This window comes from Vespa crabro, chromosome 8 (genome assembly GCF_910589235.1).
Source record: "Vespa crabro chromosome 8, iyVesCrab1.2, whole genome shotgun sequence".
NCBI lineage: Eukaryota > Metazoa > Arthropoda > Insecta > Hymenoptera > Vespidae > Vespa > Vespa crabro.
In genome coordinates, this window is record NC_060962.1 from 9720534 (window position 1) to 9746747 (window position 26214).

The window sequence follows — 26214 nt, forward strand, 5'->3', positions numbered from 1 at the left end:
TATTTGTCACATAAAAAAAGAAAAAAAAGAAAAAAAAAAAAAAGAAAAAAAAGTAATAATTATATTTCTGTAACGTTGGCAAGAGACTTATGGCATCGATCTGATCCTAGGAATAATTCACGCATCGATACAAACTTATCGGTAAAACTGTTAAACGTCGGTTTAATTAAATTCTACTTTTGTTTATTGATGCGTAAATATTCAAATAAAGGACAAATTTAATTAAACGAATTATAACCCATATATACAGCAGCAAATATGACAAAAGGTATGTCTAAATACTGTAACGTTGTGTACTAAATACCAGTACAAGAGGTTAAGTTCCGAACGAACGCTTACAAAGAGTGAGGAGTATAAATATCAAGGAATTATGAATTTTGAGACATCCTTTTTTTCAGGCTTCGAAGGTATAATAAAATGTTTACTTATACGTCATTGATGTATTCAGTGTTCATGTATGTGCGAATAATGTTCGTTATATTCTATCATCAATGATATATGTATATATATATATATATATATATATATATATATATATATATATATATATATCGTTATATTTTATTCATCGTTATTTCATCGTTATATTTTAGACGAGGCTTTAGAAAAGAAATCGGTAGAAAATAATGATACCGACAAAAAAGCAGCTTCCGAAGCAGGACCGGATCCATCGGCGCCGATTACAAGGAAGGGTGTTTTAACCTCATTTTTAACTGGCAAACCAATGGAAATACCCGATCAAGATATTGTAATTATTCCTATTATTAGAAATTTTATCATTTGTTTTTATCTATCTTAAACGTTACGTTTAAATTTCGTTTATTAATTATATTACTTATGTACAAATAAGTAATCCTATAATATCACTTTTAACAGCTTGGCAAATGTCGATTCGTATCAGAATTTGAAAAGTTGAACCGCATTGGCGAGGGTACATATGGGATAGTGTACCGAGCTAGAGACACAAAAAATGATAAAGTTGTAGCCCTTAAGAAGGTTAGGATGGAGCACGAAAAGGATGGATTGCCAGTAAGCGGACTTAGAGAAATTTCGGTCCTTTTATCGTGCCGTCATGAAAATATTGTCCATTTGAGAGAGGTCGTAGTCGGAAGGAGTTTAGAAAGTATATTCCTTGCAATGGAGTATTGCGAGCAAGATTTAGCAAGTTTATTGGATAATATGCAGGCGCCATTTTCTGAAAGCCAAGTCAAATGCATCGTTTTACAAGTGTTGAAAGGATTGCGATACTTGCATCATAATTTTATCGTGCACAGAGACTTGAAAGTTTCTAATCTGCTCATGACCGATAAAGGATGCGTTAAAATAGCTGATTTTGGACTTGCCAGATGGTTTGGATTGCCTTTAAAACCAATGACTCCCAGAGTAGTGACACTGTGGTATAGAGCACCAGAATTGTTATTACAAGCAAAAACACAAACAACTTCTGTCGATATGTGGGCAGCCGGATGTATATTAGGTGAATAAGAAATAACCTATGTCGCTTGATATATCTCCTATATATGCATTTATATACGTCGCGAATCATCTAAATTTATCATATTTTATGTTATTTTTATGATAGGAGAACTATTGGATCATAGACCTCTTTTACCTGGACGTTCAGAAATTCAACAATTGGAACTAATAGTTGATTTATTGGGTACACCAAGCGAGGCTATTTGGCCAGAATTCAATTCTTTACCAGCATTACAAAATTTCACACTTAAGCAACAACCGTATAATAATTTAAAACAAAAATTCCCTTGGTTAAGTGCAGTTGGTTTGAGATTATTAAACTTTTTATTCATGTACGATCCGAAGAAACGTGCAACTGCAGAGGAGTGTTTACAAAGTAGTTACTTTAGAGAGCCACCTCTACGTTAGTACACTATACATACATACATATATATATATATATATATATATAAAATTTATTGCGCGCGTGCGTGTATATAATATTACAATTATCGCATCCTCGTCGCGTATCGGCACAGAAATTTCATATTTATTTACTCAACAGCCTGCGACCCAAAACTTATGCCCACATTCCCACAACATCGAAATAAGAAGAAAGTCTTGCCACCGAAAGAAAATCGTGAACAAGAGGGCAACGTCACAGACCAGACTAATAATTTACCAGCAATTTCGGATCTTGTAAGTTCAGAAATGTAATTATACATGCATAATTGAGTAAAGAATTTGTCAATCAAGTTATTGAAACATTTTATTTTATTTTACAGTTGGGATCTTTAGTTAAAAAGAGACGCGTGGAATGAACGGAAGCGTAGTCTTATTTTCACAGACATTTTTAAATATTTTTTCTGGATTACAAAAAAAAAAAAAAAAAAAAAAAAAAACTTCTTGTTTCATAATAAACGGAATATAAAAGACTCATGTATAAGAGTACATGTATAAGAGAGAAAATAGTTTTTATTTACGTGTCGTATAGTTCGAAAAACGAAAGAATATATTAATTTTTATTCGTTTGATCGCGATTCCTTCGAAACATGAATGAGATAAAGTCAATTTTGAATTGACCAATGTCGATAAAACCTTCATCAAATTCATTAGACGCGTACCATTTGAGAACAAACATAGGGGCGTTGGGGGGGGGGGGAGGAGGCGTTTGGGAGAGCAAAATTTCTTTTAAAGAAAGTAACATATCGAAAAATTATCGATTTCAGTCTTGAATCTGTATAATATATATATATATATATAACTATAATATATATATATATATATATATATACTGTATAACATATATATATATATTATTACTACTAATTGATTACTTTCGCTATTACTATCTCTTAGGAATGTCTCGTAATCATTCTTCTTACTGTTTCACCCGACGTATTTCTTACTTAAATCTTCTTGCTGTTGCGCAAATTTTCAAAGCGCTGCTTATATTCACCCTGTGGATCGTATTTAGTGATCAGGCGATCCCAATCTTTCGATCTTTTTGTCTTAAGATGATTAATAACTTTTTCAGCCGTAATCTTTTGCCTCTCGTTGCATTTAGTACAATCTGTAGCAAGAGCGTCTGGTAGAATTTCTGTGTAAAGGAACAACATTAAAAATCTGATTAAATTATGTTTCTTACAATTTCGGCGATAATATCAATAACGATTACGGATTATGTTTAATAATAATTCGCGGTTCTTATGAAAAATATTTTTACTTTGGATAAACTTTAAACGCATATACATATATATATTACGCAATAGATTCGTATGAAACGTTAAATTTGTTTTCTTTATTGTTACCGACAAACGCATATCTCAAATTAGTGCACATAAGATGCGTGTAAAAGATTCAAAAGAGCGCGTCGTCTTATGCAATCGTCGCCGGAGAATATCGGCCGATTGGAGGTTGGATGGGGAAGGAAATAGTAAAGTCTAAACCATAAATCTTTCAATTATTCAATATATCTATTTATTATATCTATTAACCGTACCGAATGAAGAGATAATAGACGCGTATGCATATAGGAGGTATATACTTACTTTTCAATTCGCGACCTTCCGCGGTGCAGGAACCCTCGTCGAGCATACATCGAATGTAATTGGTAAGAACGCGATCGTTTCGAAGAATTTTATCCACGTCAACGTCATCGTACTTGGTAGAATATTTTTCAACTCCAAGAACGACTGTCACCAATGCCAAAATTATCAGATACTTTGTCATTTTGCACGGCAATTCTTGTCTTATGGAAAATAATCTAGGTCGAAAGTTTCACTTTCTTCTAAAATAAGATAAAAAGAACCGTCGAAGAAGGATAAACGGAGAATATGAAAGAAGAAGTAGCGATTGGTTTACCTCTCGCAAAGGGAAAGTTCTTAATGAGTATACCGATATATACCTGTCTGCCTCGGGAAAAGTTGGATAATCAAATGGCATTCATGTTAAGTCACCTTTTATATAGCTGACCAATCATCATTGGAGGGGTATTCGCGTTCGCGATGGAGGATGCTTAATACGACGTGGGTGTGCAACGCGATGAAAAATATGAGGCAACGGGGGACGGAGAAAAAACACGTACTTTTCAAATTTTTCGTTCGATCTCACTTAATATTGTTATATTATTAATTCAATTTTGATTATACGTAAGTTTTGCAAAATAAGTTTCTGGCTCTTTCTTGTGAGAGAAAAGGATATAATACTCACGAATAATTCTTTTAAAAACGTAGCCCTCTTTCACGTTAATAAAACAACAAAATTTATTGATTTGATATGTAGGTAAACAGTTTACAATATCAGTTTAAAATCTTAGCTAAAGTTATTCATATGCAGCACGTATTAGGGCATTGACACACTTTATTACCCTCTGATTACGTCAGGAGAAATCGCTTAGTCGCGATTATCTCTCGTTCGTCTAAAGAAAACTAAGGCCGGTCTTTTTCTTCTTTTCTTCTTTTTTTTTTTTTTTTCTTTCTTTTTTTTAGGAGGAGCTTACTTAATTAGACAAACATAGACGTAGAAGACGAATATTTCTTTATTACCAATCATTATAATATTCGATTATATATTACTTAACTACTACGCTATTTAACGATAATATCGATGGGATATTTAATGATTATTAAACTCGACGTATACACATAGAGTACATAGACGCGGGATGTCTCGGTCGCAAAGTGTTTGCGAACGGACGACATTGAAATGACATTGATAGAAAACAGAGATAAGAATCGGCTAGAAAAGAATCGAATGGCTGAAAAAATAGTTTTACAGTCTAATCTACATCTCGTTATTAGTCCGAAGGGACTTATTGATTATAATCTGATAATAATACGTATCTAATGGAGGATTGTCTCACGGTAGTTGAATATCCAACAGCTCCTTCTTGGGTCCTCCTCTTTTTCCATTTTCTCGAAGAATTTTGAGGTCAATGCAAATATCGTTTCGATCTTTATTACGATGTTTCCTCTTCGTTAATATAAATACTTGACATGAATTTGACGAAACGCAAAACGTGCAAAGAGAAAGTGATTTCGACACGAGTGAGTGTATAATCGATTTTAGAGATGTCGCATGATGAACGTGTGTGTATTTAAATAATCTTTCTTCAAACGATAGGCCTACCGAGAGATTAACCGATAGTTTTCATTTCTTTTTGATGCAACTAACAGAAATTGACAATAAATTACGACAATTTATGAGGGATAATGCCATTTTTATTTTTTCTTGCAATCGTCAAAGTCACTTTAAAAATTATTATTGTACAGCGTAAGGACAATCGTGTTAAAACAAAATGATTGGATTATACTAATTTAACCTTGAATAGGCGGACCTCTTGAATAACGTCGAATTATAGCATTCCATTCGTTAGGATAATGTTGTAGCATGAAGTTTCGCAATATTGCGTAGCGTTGTTTTAAATGTGGATTGCATCGCTGGCAGTTATTATACGCTATTATTGGAATCAAATCTGTAACAATGCCAATACAACAACAAAACAACAACAATACGATATTGATTAATGTTTGAAACATTTTCTCTCATTATTTTTTCCTTTTAATTATATTTTCCTCTGACCGAAAAATACACATACCTTTCATATTCTGTCCCATTTTGTCACACGGTCCTCTTTCTAAAATACAATCGAGCTGTTTCTTCATGAAAGATTTATCCCTTAAACGATTCATGTTGTCACCATCTTGCCTTTGGCAGGATACAAGAATAACGGCAAGAGAAAAAGCGATGATAATCCGTGCCTTCATAATTGCGTATAAAGTCGACAATTATCCTTCTATTCGATGTTTCGTGATTTTACAGCTATCGTTATACCTTCAACTTGAAATTGTTCCAGAACTGTTCCATTTCTATGGGCTTGCAGATTATTATACATATATATATATATATATATATATATACACATATTATGCCCCTTTCTCCTCCTCTTCTTCTTCTTATAATCCAAAAAAAATTTCCAATGTGCGTTTGAAAAGTTTGAAATTTCCACGATAATTGTATTATAATTTTGACAATTTAATACTACTTTGATAAGTACGATAAGTAAGAAATAACGATGCATCATAGGAACGACGAAAATATGTTTTGATTTTAAAGAGAGATGTTTAAAAATTGTGTTAAATTGAACGATTCCAATTATTTTAATTCTAACGTTATTGATTTTGAATTTACATTTATTGGTGGTTGTGCCAATTCGGCTTTTGGCGCGACAATTTCCGCATTTAAATGTACATCATACGTCTTAGTTAAACGTTAATTATTTATGCAGTAAAGAATTCAAATCGCCTTTAAAGCCGTCTCTATATTTGTACATTTATATCTATTCCAGTACGTTTTCCAATACGTTTAAAAGACATAATAAAAGATCATTTTAATTGGAAAGGCCTAAGATGGCGCAGACGCGGTATAGCAGCGACGTGCGATAGAATACGACATGACGAATGACTAGACAAAAATGTAGGAATTACATTTGTTCAATTGGTTCTTAAATATGTATATTGCTTAATGATCATAGAAATTTCTATGTCTCAGATCAAGTATAAATTATTAATTAATCCTCAACAGTAAGTTAAATGTACATTATCAATGTTTAAACGCATATAAATATTAATCTTTCACTTATGAGCTTCTTGAACGTTGATTATTTTATAAATCAAAATTGACCGTGTACTATTGACCATGGGTTATTGCAAATGCAATCTTTACTTTAGACGATTCCAAGTTATTAATACACTTTAATGCTCGTTAATGTTTTAATATTATAAATTTGTATTTCATAATCCGATTACTTTAAAGGTTATTTCTAACTTTTACTTTTATTCCATTATAATTGTTAACAGTTTTACTCACTTACCAATCTCATTTATTATTATTATATTTTTTTTCTTTTTTTTTTCTTTTTTTCTTCCCTTTTTTTCTTCTTTTTGTTTTTCGTATGTACAAAGATTTTCTAAACTCAGAATTATGTTGATATTTGTTTCAAATAGGTCACAATGGAAGACACAAATTGTTTATTTCATCGTAATATTTTTAATAATCGGTACACTATGTACTTGGGTCAGTATATTGATATTGAAGATATTCTATGTTCAAACTTTGGAAGAATTAAACCAAGAAGAAAAGACATTAGCTCGTACATGGTGGTTACGTAAAGCACAAATGCATGGGAAGTCAATGAAAGAGAATCATAGTGGAAATAAAAATATAAACATTGATCGTGAATGGCAATCTAATAATTCAACGGAGTAAGAATTTTAACTTCTTCTTCTCCTTCTCTCTTTTTATAATAGATAATATAAATTAGATATCGTTGTATGTAGTTGTAATAGTTTTTCTTTTTGTTTTCTTTTTTTTGTTTTTTTTTCTTTTTTGTTTTTTTTTTTTTTTTCTTCAATCTATAATAAATTGCAGAAAAATTATTGTATGCTATTACACGGTACCGAAAGACTCCAATACAGTGCGGAATCTTTTTCCGTCACAAATAGATCCACATATTTGCACCCACATTATTATAGGTTTTGCAAGTATCATAAATTGTACGGTTGACCTGGGTGTCAATACCAGGATTTACGAGGATGTCGTTGATCTCAAGAAAAATAATTCTAAATTAAAAGTTATGATCAGTATTGGCGGTAGTAATGAACTTAATTCTGGGTTTCCAGAAATGGTTAAGAACCATGCAAATCGAAAACGGTAATGCCATTATAATTATATATAAATTCTTTCAAATAGTACTCAATGGAAAATATTTCCTTATTTATTCTTTCTCCTTTCAGATTTATAAGATCCGTGTTAAATGTAACAGAGAAATTTAAGTTTGACGGATTAGATCTCGATTGGGAGTTTCCAGGATTGTTCGAACCTAAAGGAAAAGAGAAAATACATTTTGTACAATTAATTCACGAAGTAAGGAAGGAATTTGATCATAGGAGTGAAAAATTAATCTTATCAGTAGCCGCGGCAGCTCCGCAAGTTATCATAGATCAAAGCTATAGTGTTCCTGAAATTGCAGAGTAAGCATAATGATACTGTAACAATGATTGTTAATTATAACGATATAAACATTGAGAGACATTTAATATTACTATCTGAGATCATTTTTTTTTTTTTTTTTTTTTTTTTTTCAATTACGCATTATTATAATATAAACTTAATTATATTATAAAAACAATATAAAACTCTCTCCAGTGTTAATGCATAAAAGAATTATATTTCATATTATGTATTTAAGAAAATTATTTAATATTGCAATTTCACCGGTATCAGACGACATATCGACTAAAGAAAGTATTATTTTAGTTATTTAATCTGCTTTAATAATTAACAGTTTTACATATTGAAATTATATAAAATCTTTTTAGGCACGTTGACTTTATAAACCTTATGTCATACGATTACCATTATTACATTTGGTATTTTCCTGTAACTGATTTAAATGCTCCTTTATTCCCGTATGTTATGGAATCGGGATACTTGGACACACTTAATGTAAACTTTTCTGCACATTATTGGATAACGAAAAGGATGCCAAGATATAAAATTGTCGTTGGCATACCAACGTATGGTCATTCATATAAATTAGATAATCCTTTAAATCACAAGTTACAAGCGCCGGCTAATGGATTTGGTAAACTTGGTTTAAATGGCTTTGTATCTTATTCGACTATTTGTCAATTCTTGAAGAACGGAGCAAGTAATGTTTTTGTAAATAAGAGCAAAGTACCATACGCTTACAGAGACGAAGAGTGGATATCATATGATAATAATGAAAGTATATATTATAAGGTAAACATTTATTATACAATTTTGCAATGTCAATAATGAATCGTTGTCAAAAGAAATTAATTATGCTTTTCAATTTTTAGACAAAGTGGATACTTGCTAATGGTTTCAAAGGTGCTATGATTTTTTCTCTGAATACCGATGATTGGAAAAATGAATGTAATACAAATGAAACCTTTCCATTGACACGTACTATTACAAAATTATTTAACGAAGAAAAAGATTAATATCTTCAAATAAAAAGATTAAGAAAGATTAATACGTAAGGGATCAATGGATTTTTACTTTGGTATTGATGAACATAACAAAAATCAAAGAGTAAAGAAACAATGAGATTGGCATAATTCAGATAACAAAATGTTCTCGTTTTCTTTCTTTCCTTTTCTTTTTTTCTTTTTTTCTTTTTTTCTTTTTACGAAAGCCAAAATTTTTGTAACCTGTTGTACTTAAACAAATTGTTTGAATATATTACGATTAAAATATTGATCAAAATCAAAGAAAGAATTTTTCATATTATAGTGTATGTAAATAAGTACATATATACAGTATATAATAGTAAGTGCATATATAAGTACATATATACAGTGCTCGCATTACTTACGTATACGATCCTATAGACATAGAAAAAGGAAAAACATTTAGATTGGATGTAGTACAGCAATAGTAATTCTTATCGACGGATTTAAATTTAATCGATTTGGATTATCTAACGATAAATTATAGATGAAACGTCGTAAAGGAGAAAAATTTGGGCATTTCAAATGTTCTAAAACCGACTGTTAAAGTTATTATTGAGGCGGTATTCTATGACAATGAAAGGTATGTCTTCTTATTCATTGAACTACGGAAATAATATGGGGTGTATTATAATATCGTAAAAACATGTATTTCTACCATTCGCCGAATAATATAGTATACCAGAAGAATAGATCTATTGAGCGAACAATTTTATTCAAAACGTTCCCTATGCTAGAATCGTCAAGATATTTTTGATTGACGGTATCATTCGTATAACGAAATGGCCGGGAAAATCTACGGATCTAATTCTAAATCGAGATGCCGTCGATTAATGTTTGCAAATAGGTAAAAAGAAACAAACAAAGGCTGAAAAATACTGAAGATTTATATATTATTGTACAAGAGGCATGGAACTTGCTAGTAGATTTGTTCGATTTATCATATCTACACGTCGCAAGGCTGTGCTGAAATTATTAGAAATAAAGGTTTGCACATGAAATATTAATGTGTTATGAATTTGAGGAAATATAGGCGTTTCGATGCATACTTTAGTACTAATATATTCGCAGAAAATTTGACATTTACGTATGTATTAAAAAATAAGAAATTTTATAATTATAGTCGATTAGAAAAAACTGTTTTGTCTCTTATTTCATTATGTACATACAACATCCATACATATATGCATACTTACGCGTATCATATATACATGTACATATATACATACATACATACATACATATATATATATATATATATATATATATATATATATATATATATGTGTAGCAAACTTATAGAAAATATAATTCAATAAGTAATATAGTTTTATTGACTGTACGTGTAACTACATGTCCGCGCCACTGTGCGTGCGTGTATTTATATATATTTATATATTTGCATGTCAATGCATAATGTGTGTAGGAAACATCGTTAATTTTCAAACGTCAACGAACTATTTCCAGAAAATGTTAATATCCAGGGTTGGTATACCAAATCCAAATCTGCATAGTCTTTTAATTCAAATCAAATAGTCTTTTAATGGTGACTAAGATGGTAGGAAATGTATTTTCTCAAAGATGGCGCTACTAAAGTTGAATTTAATGTATAAGGATTCATGTTGGTTGCCCTGTTAAAGCTGTTTGTATACTATCCGATATTATTCCATGTTTTACAGAAAGAATTAGAAATAAGAGCAAATCAACGATAAGGTAACAACGTTCGTTTTGTTAATTTTTGTGTGAGCTCGAATTTGGTTTAACTTAAAATGGATCGAGAACTTGTCGAAAAATTTATGGAAATAACTGGTAAGAATCATCTACATTCTATTTAGACATTTTTTTAAAAACTTCACTAGCTTGCATATTTGAATGTTCACGGTTTAGTCATTCATTTTTAATACATTAATATAAACTTTTGGTAAAAAGTTTGTCATTTTCTCTGACTTATTGACACTATTACATTTTATTAATGATATACAATTAAGGTTATTCCAAATATATTAAAATATTATTTGCGTGTCATAATTGCAAAACATATATTAATTGCGCATGTTTTTTTTTTTTCTGTTTCTCCTTTTTCTTTTCTTTTTCTCTTTTTCTTTTTTCTTTTTTCTTTTTTTTTCTTTTTTCTTTTAAGGAAAAAGCGAAGCTACAGCATGCCAATATTTATCACTAGCAGATGGAAATGTAGAAATGGCTGTTACTTTAATGTTTGAAGAAGGACAGGTGCCTCAAGTTCAAGCAGTAGATTCTGAGCCAGAAGTACGACCACCTATATTACCTACTCAAGAAATACTGGTTGATTCTGAACCAATGTTTTCACTTCCAAGGTTGCCCAATGCTTTTGATAGATTTAGAGATTTCGCTCTTGAAACTCGTATGTATTACAATTATCCATTATAGTATTTTATATTTTTAAAATATCAAGCTATAAGTAAAAAAGAAAGAAAAAGGGATTAATTAATTTTAAGATTGTAAGGTTGCTTAATGAAGAGTTTTATATTTCAAAAACAACAATTAAAAATTATAAATATAGTGATTTAAAATATAGTATGATAATTTATAATTGCATTTTCTTTCGTAGAACGGCAAGAAGAGGAAATGACTTTAAGAGTTGCCGGTGTAAAAGAGAGCTCTCAACCTAAATCAAAGCGTTTGGAAGATTTATTTAGACCTCCGAGTAATATTTTATTCCTTGGTACATTTGTGGATGCAAGAGAACACGCAAAGTCTTTAAATCGTTGGTTACTCGTTAATGTTCAGGATTCTCAGGAGTTTGTTTGTCAAGTTCTTAACAGAGATGTATGGTCCAACGAGCAAATTCAAGAAATTGTGAAGGATCATTTTGTTTTGTGGCAGGTATATAGTAATTGATAATAGTTGTTGTATTTTGATTATAAAACTAATTCATCCGTCTTATTTCAAATATGTCCCTTTTTTTAATAGGTATTATCAAATACCAAAGATGGAAAGAATTACATAGATTTTTATAAAGTAATAAATTATCCGTATCTAGCAGTCATAGATCCTAGAACAGGGGAATGTATAAGAAAATATAATCACATTACTATAGACAGCTTGATATCCGATTTAAATGATATTTTAAGTATTCATGCATCGCCAGAGGGTGCTTCTAATGACACAATCAATCATAAATCTGATAATATATCTTCGTTACTTGTGAAAGAGAGTCAATTATCAGAAACATCAAAAAATGTTTGTATACCAATAGAGGAGTATTATTATCTGTATACTTGTACAATTCTCTTTTAATAATTATATATAAGGTTAATTTTATTTTTTAGGATTACGCATCATGTAGTAAAAGTACAAGAAATGTAGCATCCGATAGAGATTACGGTCAGTACTTGTTTAAGATCTTCCATATTATTAATATTTTCTCGTTTATTGAATTAATAAATTTTAAGTTCTTTATTTTATAGCAGACAGTACGTCTAAACAGCTGGATAGTCAAAATAATAGCAATTCAAATATTTCAAGCAATAGTCCATGTATTCTGAAAAAAAGGAGACGACTCGACAATACAAATCAGAAGGTTGAATCTCCTGAAAGGGTAATTCCTAATTATGTGAATATTTTTTTAATCATTTTTTATGAAAAAAGAATTGATTAATTGCTTTTATTTTTGTGTGCAAATAGAAGGAAGAAAAGGTAGACAAAATGCAAGATGGTAAAACCGATATAGATACAGGTTAGTAGATATAGATAGTAACATTATCCCTGCTGCTGCTGGTGTGTCTGTATAGCATTATATTTAGCTGTAGTACAATGTGTTTGAAGAAAAAGGAAGTTTGGGATTCAATGACATTTAATATTAAATTGAATAAAACAAAAATGTTTATGTATTTCGTTCATAAATTTTTTCTTCAGCATTGAACAATTTCTATAATAAAATTACGTATTTAATATAAATTTTCGTAAACATTGTTGATTATGTTGTAACAGACTTTGTCAACCAGTTTGCATATATATTTGCTTCCTTTAATTGGTTTTTTTCTCTCTCTTTTTTTTTTTTTTTTTTTTCTTTTTTTTTTTTCTTTATAGATAATGACAAGCCGCTCTTACGATTATGTTTACGATTACCCACTGGTGACAAGGAAACAATATCCATGTGCGCTAATAATACTATTGAAGTAAGTGGGAGATATTTTACGACGTTTTCTTAATTAGTTTAATTACGTATCATAAAATTATAACAATATATAATGTAATATAATATATATAAATTAATTGCAGGATTTTTTGAAAAGAATGAAAGACATGGGTTATCCGTTAGCCGATTATACGTACTTAGTCCCATTTCCAAAAACAAATATTGGTATACTCGCAGTAAATATTCGATTAATAGACACGATTTTATTTCCGTCAAATACAGTGTTCATAACAAAAACGTGAATATGTGTGTGCATAGTACTTTTATCTTTAAATAAGTTATTTAGTTATAAAGGATGAAGTATACCTAAGATATAAGTTATCCAGATATCTAGCACCGTGAAAGATATTCGGTATATGATATTTTTGTTGAGTACCTTATCTTATATATTTAAAAACATAACATGTGTCCATGTTTATATTCTACTTGTTGCTCAAATATATTAATATCTTCTTTTTATATTACCTATGAAGTTTGAATACAAGCACAATAATTATAACAGTAAATTGTAGTTTTTACAATACTTGTATACAGCACTTTTCTATGCTTTTTATAGGAATATTAAGTGAAACTAAAAAAGATTTTAAATAAATATGTGTATAATATTTTAATTTTTACTTAAACAATCATATAATGATAGAATAAAATAATAAAAAATAAGTTGAAAAATTTTGATTTATTACAAAACAGCTTATTAAGCATAAAACAATTACATATCCCAAACATTATACATAACTCTATGTCGAATGAAATCTTTAACGTATACCACGACAAGTCAAATGTTGATATAAGAAACAAATCTTTTCCTAATGGATAATATAAATGCAAAAGAAGCTAATAAATTGGAAAAAGTAAAAATAGAAATATGATTAAAATTCAAAAAAGCAAAGAAAGAAAGAAAAAACGCAACAAGTCATACAAAGAAATATTACAAGTTCTTTATCGCTTTTATCTTGCACAAAACATTTACTTTATTCAATGAATATTTCAATCTTACACCGATAAATATTGAAATTCAATACATACATAAATATATGTATATATAATTATATTTAATATTTTGTCTTTCGCTTTAGAAAAGCATACACACACACACACACACACACACAAATAAGGAGACAATAAGAGAAAGAGAAGAAAAGAGACGAGACGTGCATGCACGTGAAACTTGGAACATGAGGTTCACATAGTGAAAATCGCTCGATGATCCCTCCATGATCCCTCCATGATCCCTCCATGATCCCTTCATGATCCCTCGATGATCCTTATGATTATGCGATGATCTCAGAAAAAAAAAGCAAAGAGAGGCGGAATAAGAAAAGAAAAGGAACAGAAACCCACAGCAACGGGCTCCTCCCATGGGTATCACACGAGACTTATAAATAATAATAAATATGAGAAAATGAGAATAAATGAGATAGATTGAGAACACAAGTGCGAAAGAAAAGCTTTCTGGGCGTTTCTCTAAATATTTACTCTGGTGTTCTATTATATTTAATCATTTATTTATTTGAAGTTCTTAGAAATGTAAAAAGGGAGTACGTTAATGTTCAGTTGGAATTATATTGAAAAGATATTGGAAAAATCTTAAAATATCCAGGCAGTCGCTCCGTAGTACTTGCGCTACATCATTTAGAATTAGACTTAGCAAGTAATACTGGCCTAGGTCTCACTACGTGGAAGTTGCAGTACATGGAGACCAACGGGATTAGGAAAATATAAAGTAGACGTATCTATAAGACGATTGAATGTAGCGGTACGGACATATTTCATTTCAACATTTACTCCCCGGAGTGCATAAGGAGACTGACCGTGGTATATCGTATCGTCCTTCCGATGGTCCTTCTTCTTGGAATTATCGAACAACAAAGAGAGACAGAAAACTATTTTATCTAACGCATTTTACAAGCTATACAAAGCTTTACGTACGCCTATATTGTTTAATTATTATCTCATCGTACTCCGAGTGCACTATATTTTGTTTAAATAATTATAAAATAATCGTAACTATAAGACGAACAAATGTAGCGGTACGGAAAGATTTCATTTCGACGTTTACACCTCGGAGTACGAAAAGAGACTGACGTGGTATCTCGTATCGTCCTTCCAATGATCCTTCCTTGTTGGCATTATCGATCGACAAAGAGTGAATGAAAACTATATTATCTAACGCGTCTTACGTGCTACGAAACACTTTACGAAATGTAAAATTATTTAATTAATGTTTCATCATACTCCAAGTGCATTGTATATTTTTCAAATAAATATAAAATGATCGTATCTATAAGACGAATGAATGTAGCGGTACGGAAAGATTTATATAAACGCATTTACTCACGACTTTGACTTTTCGCTACTTAGTTTTCTCTTGCACTCCGACCAGTGCACTTCGTGATTCCTTCTTCTAAACGCTAAAGGTTATAAATTAACATTATCGATAATTTTATAATTATCTAAACGATTCTTATTGCACGCGGGGTAGATTAGAGTAATATTTAAAGAAAAGTATATTTGTTTAAACATTAAAAAGTATGAATCGCGCGCGGGACTTAAAATAATTTTAATATAAACTTCTAGTACATAAAATTTTTAATTTCGGAGCGGTTTTCTCTTGTAACATAAACATAAACGCACTTCTTCACGACTTTGACAGTTCGCGACTTAGTTTGCTCTTGCACTCCGACGTGTGCACTTCGTGATTCACTTTTCTAAACGCTAAAGATTATAAATTAATATTTTCGATAATTTTATTATTATTTAAAAGATTTTTATTGCACGCGAGATAGGATAGAGTAATATTTAAAGAATAGTACATTTATTTAAACATTAAAAAGTCCGATTCTCGCGCGGGACTTAAAATAATTTTAATATAATCTTCTATTGCATTAAATTTTTAATTTCGGAGTAGTAGCCTCGTGTAATATAAACATAAACGCACTTTTTCACGACTTTGACAGTTCGCGACTTAGTTTGCTCTTGCACTCCGACGTGTGCACATCGCAATCCTCGTTTCTAAACGCTAAAGCTTATAAATTAACATTATCGATAATTTTATTATTATTTAAAATATTTTTATTGCACGCGAGATAGGATAGAGTAATATTTAAACAATAGTACATTTATTTAAACATTAAAAAGTCCGATTCGCGCGCGGGACATAAAATAATTTTAATATAAACTTCTAGTACATAAAATTTTTAATTTCGGAGCGGTTTTCTCTTGAGAAATAAACATAAACGCACTTCTTCACGACTTTGACAGTTCGCGACTTAGTTTGCTCTTGCACTCCGACGTGTGCACTTCGTGATTCTCTTTTCTAAACGCTAAAACTTATAAATTAATATTTTCGATATTTTATAATTATTTATACGGTTTTTATATCACGCGGGATAGAATAGAGTAATATTTAAACAATAGTTCATTTATTTAAACAATAAAAAGTCTGAATCGCGCGCGGGACGTAAAATAATTTTAATATAAATTTCTATTACTTTAAAAATTTTATTTCGGTGCGGTTTTCTCTTGTGACATAAACATAAACGCACTTTTTCACGACTTTGACAGTTCGCGACTTAGTTTGCTTTTGCACTCCGACGTGTGCACCTCGTGATTCTATTTTCTAAACGCTAAAGATTGTAAATTAATATTTTCGGTAATTTTATAATTATATATACGGTTTTTATAGCACGCGGGATAGAATAGAGTAATATTTAAACAATAGTTCATTTATTTAAACATTGAAAAGTCTGAATCACGCGCGGGTCTTAAAATAATTTTAATATAAACTTCTAGAACTTAAAAATTTTAATTCCGGAGCGGTTTTCTCTGGTAATATAAACATAAACGCACTTTTCCATGACTTTGACAGTTCGCGACTAAGTTTGCTCTTGCACTCCGACGTGTGCACTTCGTGATTCTCTTTTCTAAACGCTAAAACTATTAAATTAATAATTCCGGTAATTTTATAATTATTTATACGGTTTTTATAGCACGCGAGATAGAATAGAGTAATATTTAAACAATAGTTCATTTATTTTAACAATAAAAAGTCTGAAGCGCGCGCGTGACTTAAAGTAATTTGAATATAAACTTCGTGTACTTAAAAATTTTAATTTCGTAGCGGTTTTCTCTGGTAAGATAAACATAAACGCAGTTTTTCACGACTTATACAGTTCGCGACTTAGTTTGCTCTTGCACTCCGACGTGTGCACTTCGTGATTCTCTTTTCTAAACGCTAAAACTATTAAATTAATAATTCCGGTAATTTTATAATTATTTATACGGTTTTTATAGCACGCGAGATAGAATAGAGTAATATTTAAACAATAGTTCATTTATTTAAACATTATAAAGTCTGAATCGCGCGCGGGACATAAAATAATTTTAATATAAACTTCTAGTACTTAAAAATTTTAATTTTGTAGCGGTTTTCTCTGGTAAGATAAACATAAACGCACTTTTTCACGACTTTGACAGTTCGCGACTTAGTTTGCTCTTGCACTCCGACGTGTGCACTTCGTGATTCCCTTTTCTATACGCTAAAGATTATAAATTAATATTTTCGGTAATTTTATAATTATCTAAACGATTTTTATAGCACGCGGGATAGAATAAAGTAATATTTAAACAATAGTTCATTTATTTTAACAATAAAAAGTCTGAAGCGCGCGCGTGACTTAAAGTAATTTGAATATAAACTTCTTGTACTTAAAAATTTTAATTTCGTAGCGGTTTTCTCTGGTAAGATAAACATAAACGCACTTTTTCACGACTTATACAGTTCGCGACTTAGTTTGCTCTTGCACTCCGACGTGTGCACTTCGTGATTCACTTTTCTAAACGCTAAAGATTATAAATTAATATTTTCGATAATTTTATCGTTATTTATACGGTTTTTATATCACGCGGGATAGAATAGAGTAATATTTAAACAATAGTTCATTTATTTAAACATTATAAAGTCTGAAGCGCGCGCGTGACTTAAAGTAATTTGAATATAAACTTCGTGTACTTAAAAATTTTAATTTCGTAGCGGTTTTCTCTGGTAAGATAAACATAAACGCAGTTTTTCACGACTTATACAGTTCGCGACTTAGTTTGCTCTTGCACTCCGACGTGTGCACTTCGTGATTCTCTTTTCTAAACGCTAAAACTATTAAATTAATAATTCCGGTAATTTTATAATTATTTATACGGTTTTTATAGCACGCGAGATAGAATAGAGTAATATTTAAACAATAGTTCATTTATTTAAACATTATAAAGTCTGAATCGCGCGCGGGACATAAAATAATTTTAATATAAACTTCTAGTACTTAAAAATTTTAATTTTGTAGCGGTTTTCTCTGGTAAGATAAACATAAACGCACTTTTTCACGACTTTGACAGTTCGCGACTTAGTTTGCTCTTGCACTCCGACGTGTGCACTTCGTGATTCACTTTTCTAAACGCTAAAGATTATAAATTAATATTTTCGGTAATTTTATAATTATCTAAACGATTTTTATAGCACGCGGGATAGAATAAAGTAATATTTAAACAATAGTTCATTTATTTTAACAATAAAAAGTCTGAAGCGCGCGCGTGACTTAAAGTAATTTGAATATAAACTTCTTGTACTTAAAAATTTTAATTTCGTAGCGGTTTTCTCTGGTAAGATAAACATAAACGCACTTTTTCACGACTTATACAGTTCGCGACTTAGTTTGCTCTTGCACTCCGACGTGTGCACTTCGTGATTCACTTTTCTAAACGCTAAAGATTATAAATTAATATTTTCGATAATTTTATCGTTATTTATACGGTTTTTATATCACGCGGGATAGAATAGAGTAATATTTAAACAATAGTTCATTTATTTAAACATTAGAAATTCTGATTCTCTCGCGAGACTTAAAGTAATTTTAATATAATCTTCTATTGCTTTAAATTTTTAATTTCGGAGTAGTTGCCTCGTGTAATATAAACATAAACGCACTTTTTCACGACTTTGACAGTTCGCGACTTAGTTTGCTCTTGCACTCCGACGTGTGCACTTCGTGATTCACTTTTCTAAACGCTAAAGATTATAAATTAATATTTTCGGTAATTTTATAATTATCTAAACGATTTTTATAGCACGCGGGATAGAATAAAGTAATATTTAAACAATAGTTCATTTATTTAAACATTAAAAAGTCTGTATCGCGCGCGGGACTTAAAATAATTTTAACATAATCTTCTAGTACTTAAAAATTTTAATTTCGGAGCGGTTTTCTCTGGTAAGATAAACATAAACGCACTTTTTCACGACTTTGACAGTTCGCGACTTAGTTTGCTCTTGCACTCCGACGTGTGCACTTCGTGATTCCCTTTTCTATACGCTAAAGATTATAAATTAATATTTTCGGTAATTTTATAATTATCTAAACGATTTTTATAGCACGCGGGATAGAATAAAGTAATATTTAAACAATAGTTCATTTATTTTAACAATAAAAAGTCTGAAGCGCGCGCGTGACTTAAAGTAATTTGAATATAAACTTCGTGTACTTAAAAATTTTAATTTCGTAGCGGTTTTCTCTGGTAAGATAAACATAAACGCAGTTTTTCACGACTTATACAGTTCGCGACTTAGTTTGCTCTTGCACTCCGACGTGTGCACTTCGTGATTCTCTTTTCTAAACGCTAAAACTATTAAATTAATAATTCCGGTAATTTTATAATTATTTATACGGTTTTTATAGCACGCGAGATAGAATAGAGTAATATTTAAACAATAGTTCATTTATTTAAACATTATAAAGTCTGAATCGCGCGCGGGACATAAAATAATTTTAATATAAACTTCTAGTACTTAAAAATTTTAATTTTGTAGCGGTTTTCTCTGGTAAGATAAACATAAACGCACTTTTTCACGACTTTGACAGTTCGCGACTTAGTTTGCTCTTGCACTCCGACGTGTGCACTTCGTGATTCCCTTTTCTATACGCTAAAGATTATAAATTAATATTTTCGGTAATTTTATAATTATCTAAACGATTTTTATAGCACGCGGGATAGAATAAAGTAATATTTAAACAATAGTTCATTTATTTTAACAATAAAAAGTCTGAAGCGCGCGCGTGACTTAAAGTAATTTGAATATAAACTTCTTGTACTTAAAAATTTTAATTTCGTAGCGGTTTTCTCTGGTAAGATAAACATAAACGCACTTTTTCACGACTTATACAGTTCGCGACTTAGTTTGCTCTTGCACTCCGACGTGTGCACTTCGTGATTCACTTTTCTAAACGCTAAAGATTATAAATTAATATTTTCGATAATTTTATCGTTATTTATACGGTTTTTATATCACGCGGGATAGAATAGAGTAATATTTAAACAATAGTTCATTTATTTAAACATTAGAAATTCTGATTCTCTCGCGAGACTTAAAGTAATTTTAATATAATCTTCTATTGCTTTAAATTTTTAATTTCGGAGTAGTTGCCTCGTGTAATATAAACATAAACGCACTTTTTCACGACTTTGACAGTTCGCGACTTAGTTTGCTCTTGCACTCCGACGTGTGCACTTCGTGATTCACTTTTCTAAACGCTAAAGATTATAAATTAATATTTTCGATAATTTTATCGTTATTTATACGGTTTTTATATCACGCGGGATAGAATAGAGTAATATTTAAACAATAGTTCATTTATTTAAACATTATAAAGTCTGAAGCGCGCGCGTGACTTAAAGTAATTTGAATATAAACTTCGTGTACTTAAAAATTTTAATTTCGTAGCGGTTTTCTCTGGTAAGATAAACATAAACGCAGTTTTTCACGACTTATACAGTTCGCGACTTAGTTTGCTCTTGCACTCCGACGTGTGCACTTCGTGATTCTCTTTTCTAAACGCTAAAACTATTAAATTAATATTTTCGATAATTTTATCGTTATTTATACGGTTTTTATATCACGCGGGATAGAATAGAGTAATATTTAAACAATAGTTCATTTATTTAAACATTATAAAGTCTGAAGCGCGCGCGTGACTTAAAGTAATTTTAATATAAACTTCTAGAACTTAAAAATTTTAATTCCGGAGCGGTTTTCTCTGGTAATATAAACATAAACGCACTTTTCCATGACTTTGACAGTTCGCGACTAAGTTTGCTCTTGCACTCCGACGTGTGCACTTCGTGATTCTCTTTTCTAAACGCTAAAACTATTAAATTAATAATTCCGGTAATTTTATAATTATTTATACGGTTTTTATAGCACGCGAGATAGAATAGAGTAATATTTAAACAATAGTTCATTTATTTAAACATTATAAAGTCTGAATCGCGCGCGGGACATAAAATAATTTTAATATAAACTTCTAGTACTTAAAAATTTTAATTTTGTAGCGGTTTTCTCTGGTAAGATAAACATAAACGCACTTTTTCACGACTTTGACAGCTCACGACTTAGTTTGCTCTTGCACTCCGACGTGTGCACATAGTGATTCTCTTTTTTAAACGCTAAAGATTGCAAATTAATATTTTCGGTAATTTTATAATTATATATACGGTTTTTATAGCACGCGGGATAGAATAGAGTAATATTTAAACAATAGTTCATTTATTTAAACATTGAAAAGTCTGAATCACGCGCGGGTCTTAAAATAATTTTAATATAAACTTCTAGAACTTAAAAATTTTAATTCCGGAGCGGTTTTCTCTGGTAAGATAAACATAAACGCACTTTTTCACGACTTTGACAGTTCGCGACTTAGTTTGCTCTTGCACTCCGACGTGTGCACTTCGTGATTCCCTTTTCTATACGCTAAAGATTATAAATTAATATTTTCGGTAATTTTATAATTATCTAAACGATTTTTATAGCACGCGGGATAGAATAAAGTAATATTTAAACAATAGTTCATTTATTTTAACAATAAAAAGTCTGAAGCGCGCGCGTGACTTAAAGTAATTTGAATATAAACTTCGTGTACTTAAAAATTTTAATTTCGTAGCGGTTTTCTCTGGTAAGATAAACATAAACGCAGTTTTTCACGACTTATACAGTTCGCGACTTAGTTTGCTCTTGCACTCCGACGTGTGCACTTCGTGATTCTCTTTTCTAAACGCTAAAACTATTAAATTAATAATTCCGGTAATTTTATAATTATTTATACGGTTTTTATAGCACGCGAGATAGAATAGAGTAATATTTAAACAATAGTTCATTTATTTAAACATTATAAAGTCTGATTCTCTCGCGAGACTTAAAGTAATTTTAATATAATCTTCTATTGCTTTAAATTTTTAATTTCGGAGTAGTTGCCTCGTGTAATATAAACATAAACGCACTTTTTCACGACTTTGACAGTTCGCGACTTAGTTTGCTCTTGCACTCCGACGTGTGCACTTCGTGATTCACTTTTCTAAACGCTAAAGATTATAAATTAATATTTTCGGTAATTTTATAATTATCTAAACGATTTTTATAGCACGCGGGATAGAATAAAGTAATATTTAAACAATAGTTCATTTATTTAAACATTAAAAAGTCTGTATCGCGCGCGGGACTTAAAATAATTTTAACATAATCTTCTAGTACTTAAAAATTTTAATTTCGGAGCGGTTTTCTCTGGTAAGATAAACATAAACGCACTTTTTCACGACTTTGACAGTTCGCGACTTAGTTTGCTCTTGCACTCCGACGTGTGCACTTCGTGATTCCCTTTTCTATACGCTAAAGATTATAAATTAATATTTTCGGTAATTTTATAATTATCTAAACGATTTTTATAGCACGCGGGATAGAATAAAGTAATATTTAAACAATAGTTCATTTATTTTAACAATAAAAAGTCTGAAGCGCGCGCGTGACTTAAAGTAATTTGAATATAAACTTCTTGTACTTAAAAATTTTAATTTCGTAGCGGTTTTCTCTGGTAAGATAAACATAAACGCAGTTTTTCACGACTTATACAGTTCGCGACTTAGTTTGCTCTTGCACTCCGACGTGTGCACTTCGTGATTCTCTTTTCTAAACGCTAAAACTATTAAATTAATAATTCCGGTAATTTTATAATTATTTATACGGTTTTTATAGCACGCGAGATAGAATAGAGTAATATTTAAACAATAGTTCATTTATTTAAACATTATAAAGTCTGAATCGCGCGCGGGACATAAAATAATTTTAATATAAACTTCTAGTACTTAAAAATTTTAATTTTGTAGCGGTTTTCTCTGGTAAGATAAACATAAACGCACTTTTTCACGACTTTGACAGTTCGCGACTTAGTTTGCTCTTGCACTCCGACGTGTGCACTTCGTGATTCCCTTTTCTATACGCTAAAGATTATAAATTAATATTTTCGGTAATTTTATAATTATCTAAACGATTTTTATAGCACGCGGGATAGAATAAAGTAATATTTAAACAATAGTTCATTTATTTTAACAATAAAAAGTCTGAAGCGCGCGCGTGACTTAAAGTAATTTGAATATAAACTTCTTGTACTTAAAAATTTTAATTTCGTAGCGGTTTTCTCTGGTAAGATAAACATAAACGCACTTTTTCACGACTTATACAGTTCGCGACTTAGTTTGCTCTTGCACTCCGACGTGTGCACTTCGTGATTCACTTTTCTAAACGCTAAAGATTATAAATTAATATTTTCGATAATTTTATCGTTATTTATACGGTTTTTATATCACGCGGGATAGAATAGAGTAATATTTAAACAATAGTTCATTTATTTAAACATTAGAAATTCTGATTCTCTCGCGAGACTTAAAGTAATTTTAATATAATCTTCTATTGCTTTAAATTTTTAATTTCGGAGTAGTTGCCTCGTGTAATATAAACATAAACGCACTTTTTCACGACTTTGACAGTTCGCGACTTAGTTTGCTTTTGCACTCCGACGTGTGCACCTCGTGATTCTATTTTCTAAACGCTAAAGTTTATAAATTAATATTTTCGGTAATTTTATAATTATTTATACGGTTTTTATAGCACGCGGGATAGAATAGAGTAATATTTAAACAATAGTTCATTTATTTAAACATTAGAAATTCTGATTCTCTCGCGAGACTTAAAATAATTTTTATTTAAACTTCTAGTACTTAAAAATTTTAATTTTGTAGCTGTTTTCTCTGGTAACATAAACATAAACGCACTTTTTCACGACTTTGACTGTTCGCGACTTAGTTTGCTTTTGCACTCCGACGTATGCACCTCGTGATTCTATTTTCTATACGCTAAAGATTATAAATTAATATTTTCGATAATTTTATACTTATTTATACGGTTTTTATATCACGCGGGATAGAATAGAGTAATATTTAAACAATAGTTCATTTATTTAAACATTAGAAATTCTGATTCTCTCGCGAGACTTAAAATAATTTTTATTTAAACTTCTAGTACTTATAAATTTTAATTTCGGAGTAGTTGCCTAATATTTAAACAATTGTATATTTATTTAAATATTGAAAATTCGAAATCCCGATTACCGAATCATTTCTCCTTTCTCTTTTGAGGAGTAAGCATCTAAAATGTCTCAGTGTGCCTTCGCTGCAAGTGTCAACGAATCTTAAGGTAAATATATTTTTATATCTTACATTTCTTCAATAATTTATACTGTTTCTTATTATAACCATGATATTATTAATTTTGTTTTTATTTTGTTTTTTCAGTACGTCTTTGCAATCGCTCGGGAACCAACGATGTTATCTTGTTTTGCTTAAATATGAATACTTCAAAGTAGAAGCAGTGTTTGTTCGTTCGCGTTTCGCGATTTAAAAAACAAAAGTTTTTGCAACGTCTGCGTGCAATGCAGCCGTTAGAGTCAGTGTTTGTTCGCAACTTTATTAATTTTTTAACAGTCGCATAGGCTGTATTTATAAAGTCAGTAGAGATTCGCGAATTAAATTCAGTGACCGTTCGTTAAAAAATAACTATCGCGATGTAGAGTCAGTGCATCATTGAAGATATTCTTGATGAACTTTGATGTCGACCTACCTAGTTTTCAACCACATACGGATCGTCCCTTCTCAATTTCGACCTGAACGAGTGTTTTGGAGCCATCGCAGAACTTCTTAAGTAGTGAGTGAATTTTTAAGTCCCTCCAATCACTCAATCATGTCGAGGACGAAAGGTCCGAATCGGCACGGGTGATTGGTTGTAATTAATTAGTAGAAGAGCATTGAGTGACCACGAGTAAATTTCTTCGGAGATTTACTCGTGAATGGTTTCTTAGTTTTTCATTTATTTATTAGATTAGGATAGGGTCTTCTTGCTCAAACGCGTTTATAATTATTTGAGATTTTGAATATTTTAATACATTTTTAAATATTTTACTCGTGCGGAAATATGTAAAGAATCGATATTCATACGTTCTAATAAAGAACGAGTAAGAAGACACTCGCGATGGATAGTCTCTGGATTACAAACGAAACTATGGATGATTTTATTACAATAATTAAAATATTCGTTTGTAAGAAGGAACGTCCAAGGGTTTGCTTTATATTTTTAAATAATTATTAATTAAATATTTAATCGATTTAAATTGATACAAAAAAGTCTCGATAGAGTCATTGGTTTTGAAAGAGAAAAATCGAGTAGAATGATTGCTAAAAAACAAAGAGACGTAGTCCGTAAGCCTAGATGATAAATTAATTATTTTTTAGCTCAGGATTTTCAGCAATTAATATACTATTATCTAATTTATAATTTTTTTATAATTAATATCTATTTTCTCCCACTCTGCGAAAAAGTATCTTTCGAAAGGATAATAATAAGTTTTTAGATTCGTTATGGTTGTATTAGGGTTTTCTTTCATATCTTAGAATTTGGAATCAAATTTTGTCGTTACAGTTTTAGAGTGATAATCGATTAGGTTGAGGAACGAAGCAAAGAAGAGGCTATATGCCGAAGACAACATGTGGACAATTATTAGGCTATTGAGTTATTTTCAAAGGTTCACTAGGAACTTTTGAGAATGGCTCTTAGTTTTACTATGTTAATATTTTAATTTTACCATGTTGTCACTCAAAATGCTCTTATGGTGATGGGTG

General features: G+C 30.5%; 5 protein-coding genes across 11 annotated transcripts; 3 read left to right on the top strand and 2 right to left on the bottom strand.

The window, feature by feature from the left end:
• The first annotated feature begins 118 nt into the window (after window positions 1-118).
• On the top strand, window positions 119-2390 carry LOC124426376 (cyclin-dependent kinase 10). Of its 4 annotated transcripts, XM_046968012.1 has the most exons (7): window positions 244-268; window positions 399-407; window positions 594-748; window positions 877-1477; window positions 1583-1879; window positions 2021-2154; window positions 2241-2390. In XM_046968012.1, exons 1-7 carry the CDS (start codon window positions 259-261, stop codon window positions 2274-2276), a joined length of 1242 nt encoding a protein of 413 aa, XP_046823968.1. In that variant the 5' UTR covers window positions 244-258; the 3' UTR covers window positions 2277-2390. The 4 variants fall into 4 exon arrangements, with proteins under 4 accessions (XP_046823966.1, XP_046823969.1, XP_046823968.1 ...); XM_046968010.1 differs by having other exon boundaries at window positions 119-407; XM_046968013.1 differs by lacking the exon at window positions 399-407 and having other exon boundaries at window positions 122-268.
• Window positions 2331-5016, bottom strand: LOC124426377 (ejaculatory bulb-specific protein 3-like). 2 transcript variants are annotated; one of them, XM_046968016.1, is made up of 3 exons: window positions 3863-5016; window positions 3507-3745; window positions 2331-3055 (listed from the first exon to the last, which is right to left on the bottom strand). In XM_046968016.1, exons 2-3 carry the CDS (start codon window positions 3685-3687, stop codon window positions 2865-2867), a joined length of 372 nt encoding a protein of 123 aa, XP_046823972.1. In that variant the 5' UTR covers window positions 3688-3745; window positions 3863-5016; the 3' UTR covers window positions 2331-2864. The 2 variants fall into 2 exon arrangements, with proteins under 2 accessions (XP_046823972.1, XP_046823971.1); XM_046968015.1 differs by having other exon boundaries at window positions 3820-5016.
• A 139-nt stretch (window positions 5017-5155) lies between these two features.
• LOC124426378 lies at window positions 5156-5867 on the bottom strand. The gene is made up of 2 exons (XM_046968017.1): window positions 5555-5867; window positions 5156-5431 (listed from the first exon to the last, which is right to left on the bottom strand). Exons 1-2 carry the CDS (start codon window positions 5721-5723, stop codon window positions 5274-5276), a joined length of 327 nt encoding a protein of 108 aa, XP_046823973.1. The 5' UTR covers window positions 5724-5867; the 3' UTR covers window positions 5156-5273.
• A 173-nt stretch (window positions 5868-6040) lies between these two features.
• On the top strand, window positions 6041-9685 carry LOC124426374 (chitinase-3-like protein 2). The gene is made up of 6 exons (XM_046968006.1): window positions 6041-6539; window positions 6963-7220; window positions 7387-7668; window positions 7752-7988; window positions 8337-8760; window positions 8841-9685. The coding sequence occupies exons 1-6, from the start codon at window positions 6481-6483 to the stop codon at window positions 8982-8984; spliced, it is 1404 nt and encodes a 467-aa protein (XP_046823962.1). The 5' UTR covers window positions 6041-6480; the 3' UTR covers window positions 8985-9685.
• Window positions 9686-10353: 668 nt separating this feature from the next.
• LOC124426375 (UBX domain-containing protein 7) lies at window positions 10354-13634 on the top strand. 3 transcript variants are annotated; one of them, XM_046968008.1, is made up of 10 exons: window positions 10354-10478; window positions 10673-10802; window positions 11134-11373; window positions 11581-11855; window positions 11943-12212; window positions 12302-12356; window positions 12440-12570; window positions 12657-12708; window positions 13062-13150; window positions 13254-13634. In XM_046968008.1, exons 2-10 carry the CDS (start codon window positions 10763-10765, stop codon window positions 13410-13412), a joined length of 1311 nt encoding a protein of 436 aa, XP_046823964.1. In that variant the 5' UTR covers window positions 10354-10478; window positions 10673-10762; the 3' UTR covers window positions 13413-13634. The 3 variants fall into 3 exon arrangements, with proteins under 3 accessions (XP_046823964.1, XP_046823963.1, XP_046823965.1); XM_046968007.1 differs by lacking the exon at window positions 10354-10478 and having other exon boundaries at window positions 10583-10802; XM_046968009.1 differs by lacking the exon at window positions 10354-10478 and having other exon boundaries at window positions 10585-10802; window positions 12443-12570.
• The last annotated feature ends 12580 nt before the right edge of the window (window positions 13635-26214 follow it).

Excerpts from the sequence above, each read along its gene's own strand:
- LOC124426376 (XM_046968010.1), top strand. The coding sequence starts at position 371 with ATGAATTTTGAGACATCCTTTTTTTCAGGCTTCGAAG. Across the intron at positions 1,880-2,020 it reads CTTTAGAGAGCCACCTCTAC|CCTGCGACCCAAAACTTATG; the intron begins GTTAGTACACTA and ends TTTACTCAACAG. Across the intron at positions 2,155-2,240 it reads TACCAGCAATTTCGGATCTT|TTGGGATCTTTAGTTAAAAA; the intron begins GTAAGTTCAGAA and ends TTTATTTTACAG.
- LOC124426377 (XM_046968016.1), bottom strand. The coding sequence starts at position 3,687 with ATGACAAAGTATCTGATAATTTTGGCATTGGTGACAGTCGTTCTTGGA. Across the intron at positions 3,056-3,506 it reads GGAAGGTCGCGAATTGAAAA|AAATTCTACCAGACGCTCTT; the intron begins GTAAGTATATAC and ends TCCTTTACACAG.
- LOC124426378 (XM_046968017.1), bottom strand. The coding sequence starts at position 5,723 with ATGAAGGCACGGATTATCATCGCTTTTTCTCTTGCCGTTATTCTTGTA. Across the intron at positions 5,432-5,554 it reads AATGGGACAGAATATGAAAG|ATTTGATTCCAATAATAGCG; the intron begins GTATGTGTATTT and ends GCATTGTTACAG.
- LOC124426374 (XM_046968006.1), top strand. The coding sequence starts at position 6,481 with ATGATCATAGAAATTTCTATGTCTCAGATCAAGTATAAATTATTAATT. Across the intron at positions 6,540-6,962 it reads TTATTAATTAATCCTCAACA|GTCACAATGGAAGACACAAA; the intron begins GTAAGTTAAATG and ends TGTTTCAAATAG. Across the intron at positions 7,221-7,386 it reads CAATCTAATAATTCAACGGA|AAAAATTATTGTATGCTATT; the intron begins GTAAGAATTTTA and ends AATAAATTGCAG.
- LOC124426375 (XM_046968008.1), top strand. The coding sequence starts at position 10,763 with ATGGATCGAGAACTTGTCGAAAAATTTATGGAAATAACTG. Across the intron at positions 10,803-11,133 it reads AAAATTTATGGAAATAACTG|GAAAAAGCGAAGCTACAGCA; the intron begins GTAAGAATCATC and ends TTTTCTTTTAAG. Across the intron at positions 11,856-11,942 it reads ATCATTTTGTTTTGTGGCAG|GTATTATCAAATACCAAAGA; the intron begins GTATATAGTAAT and ends TTTTTTTAATAG.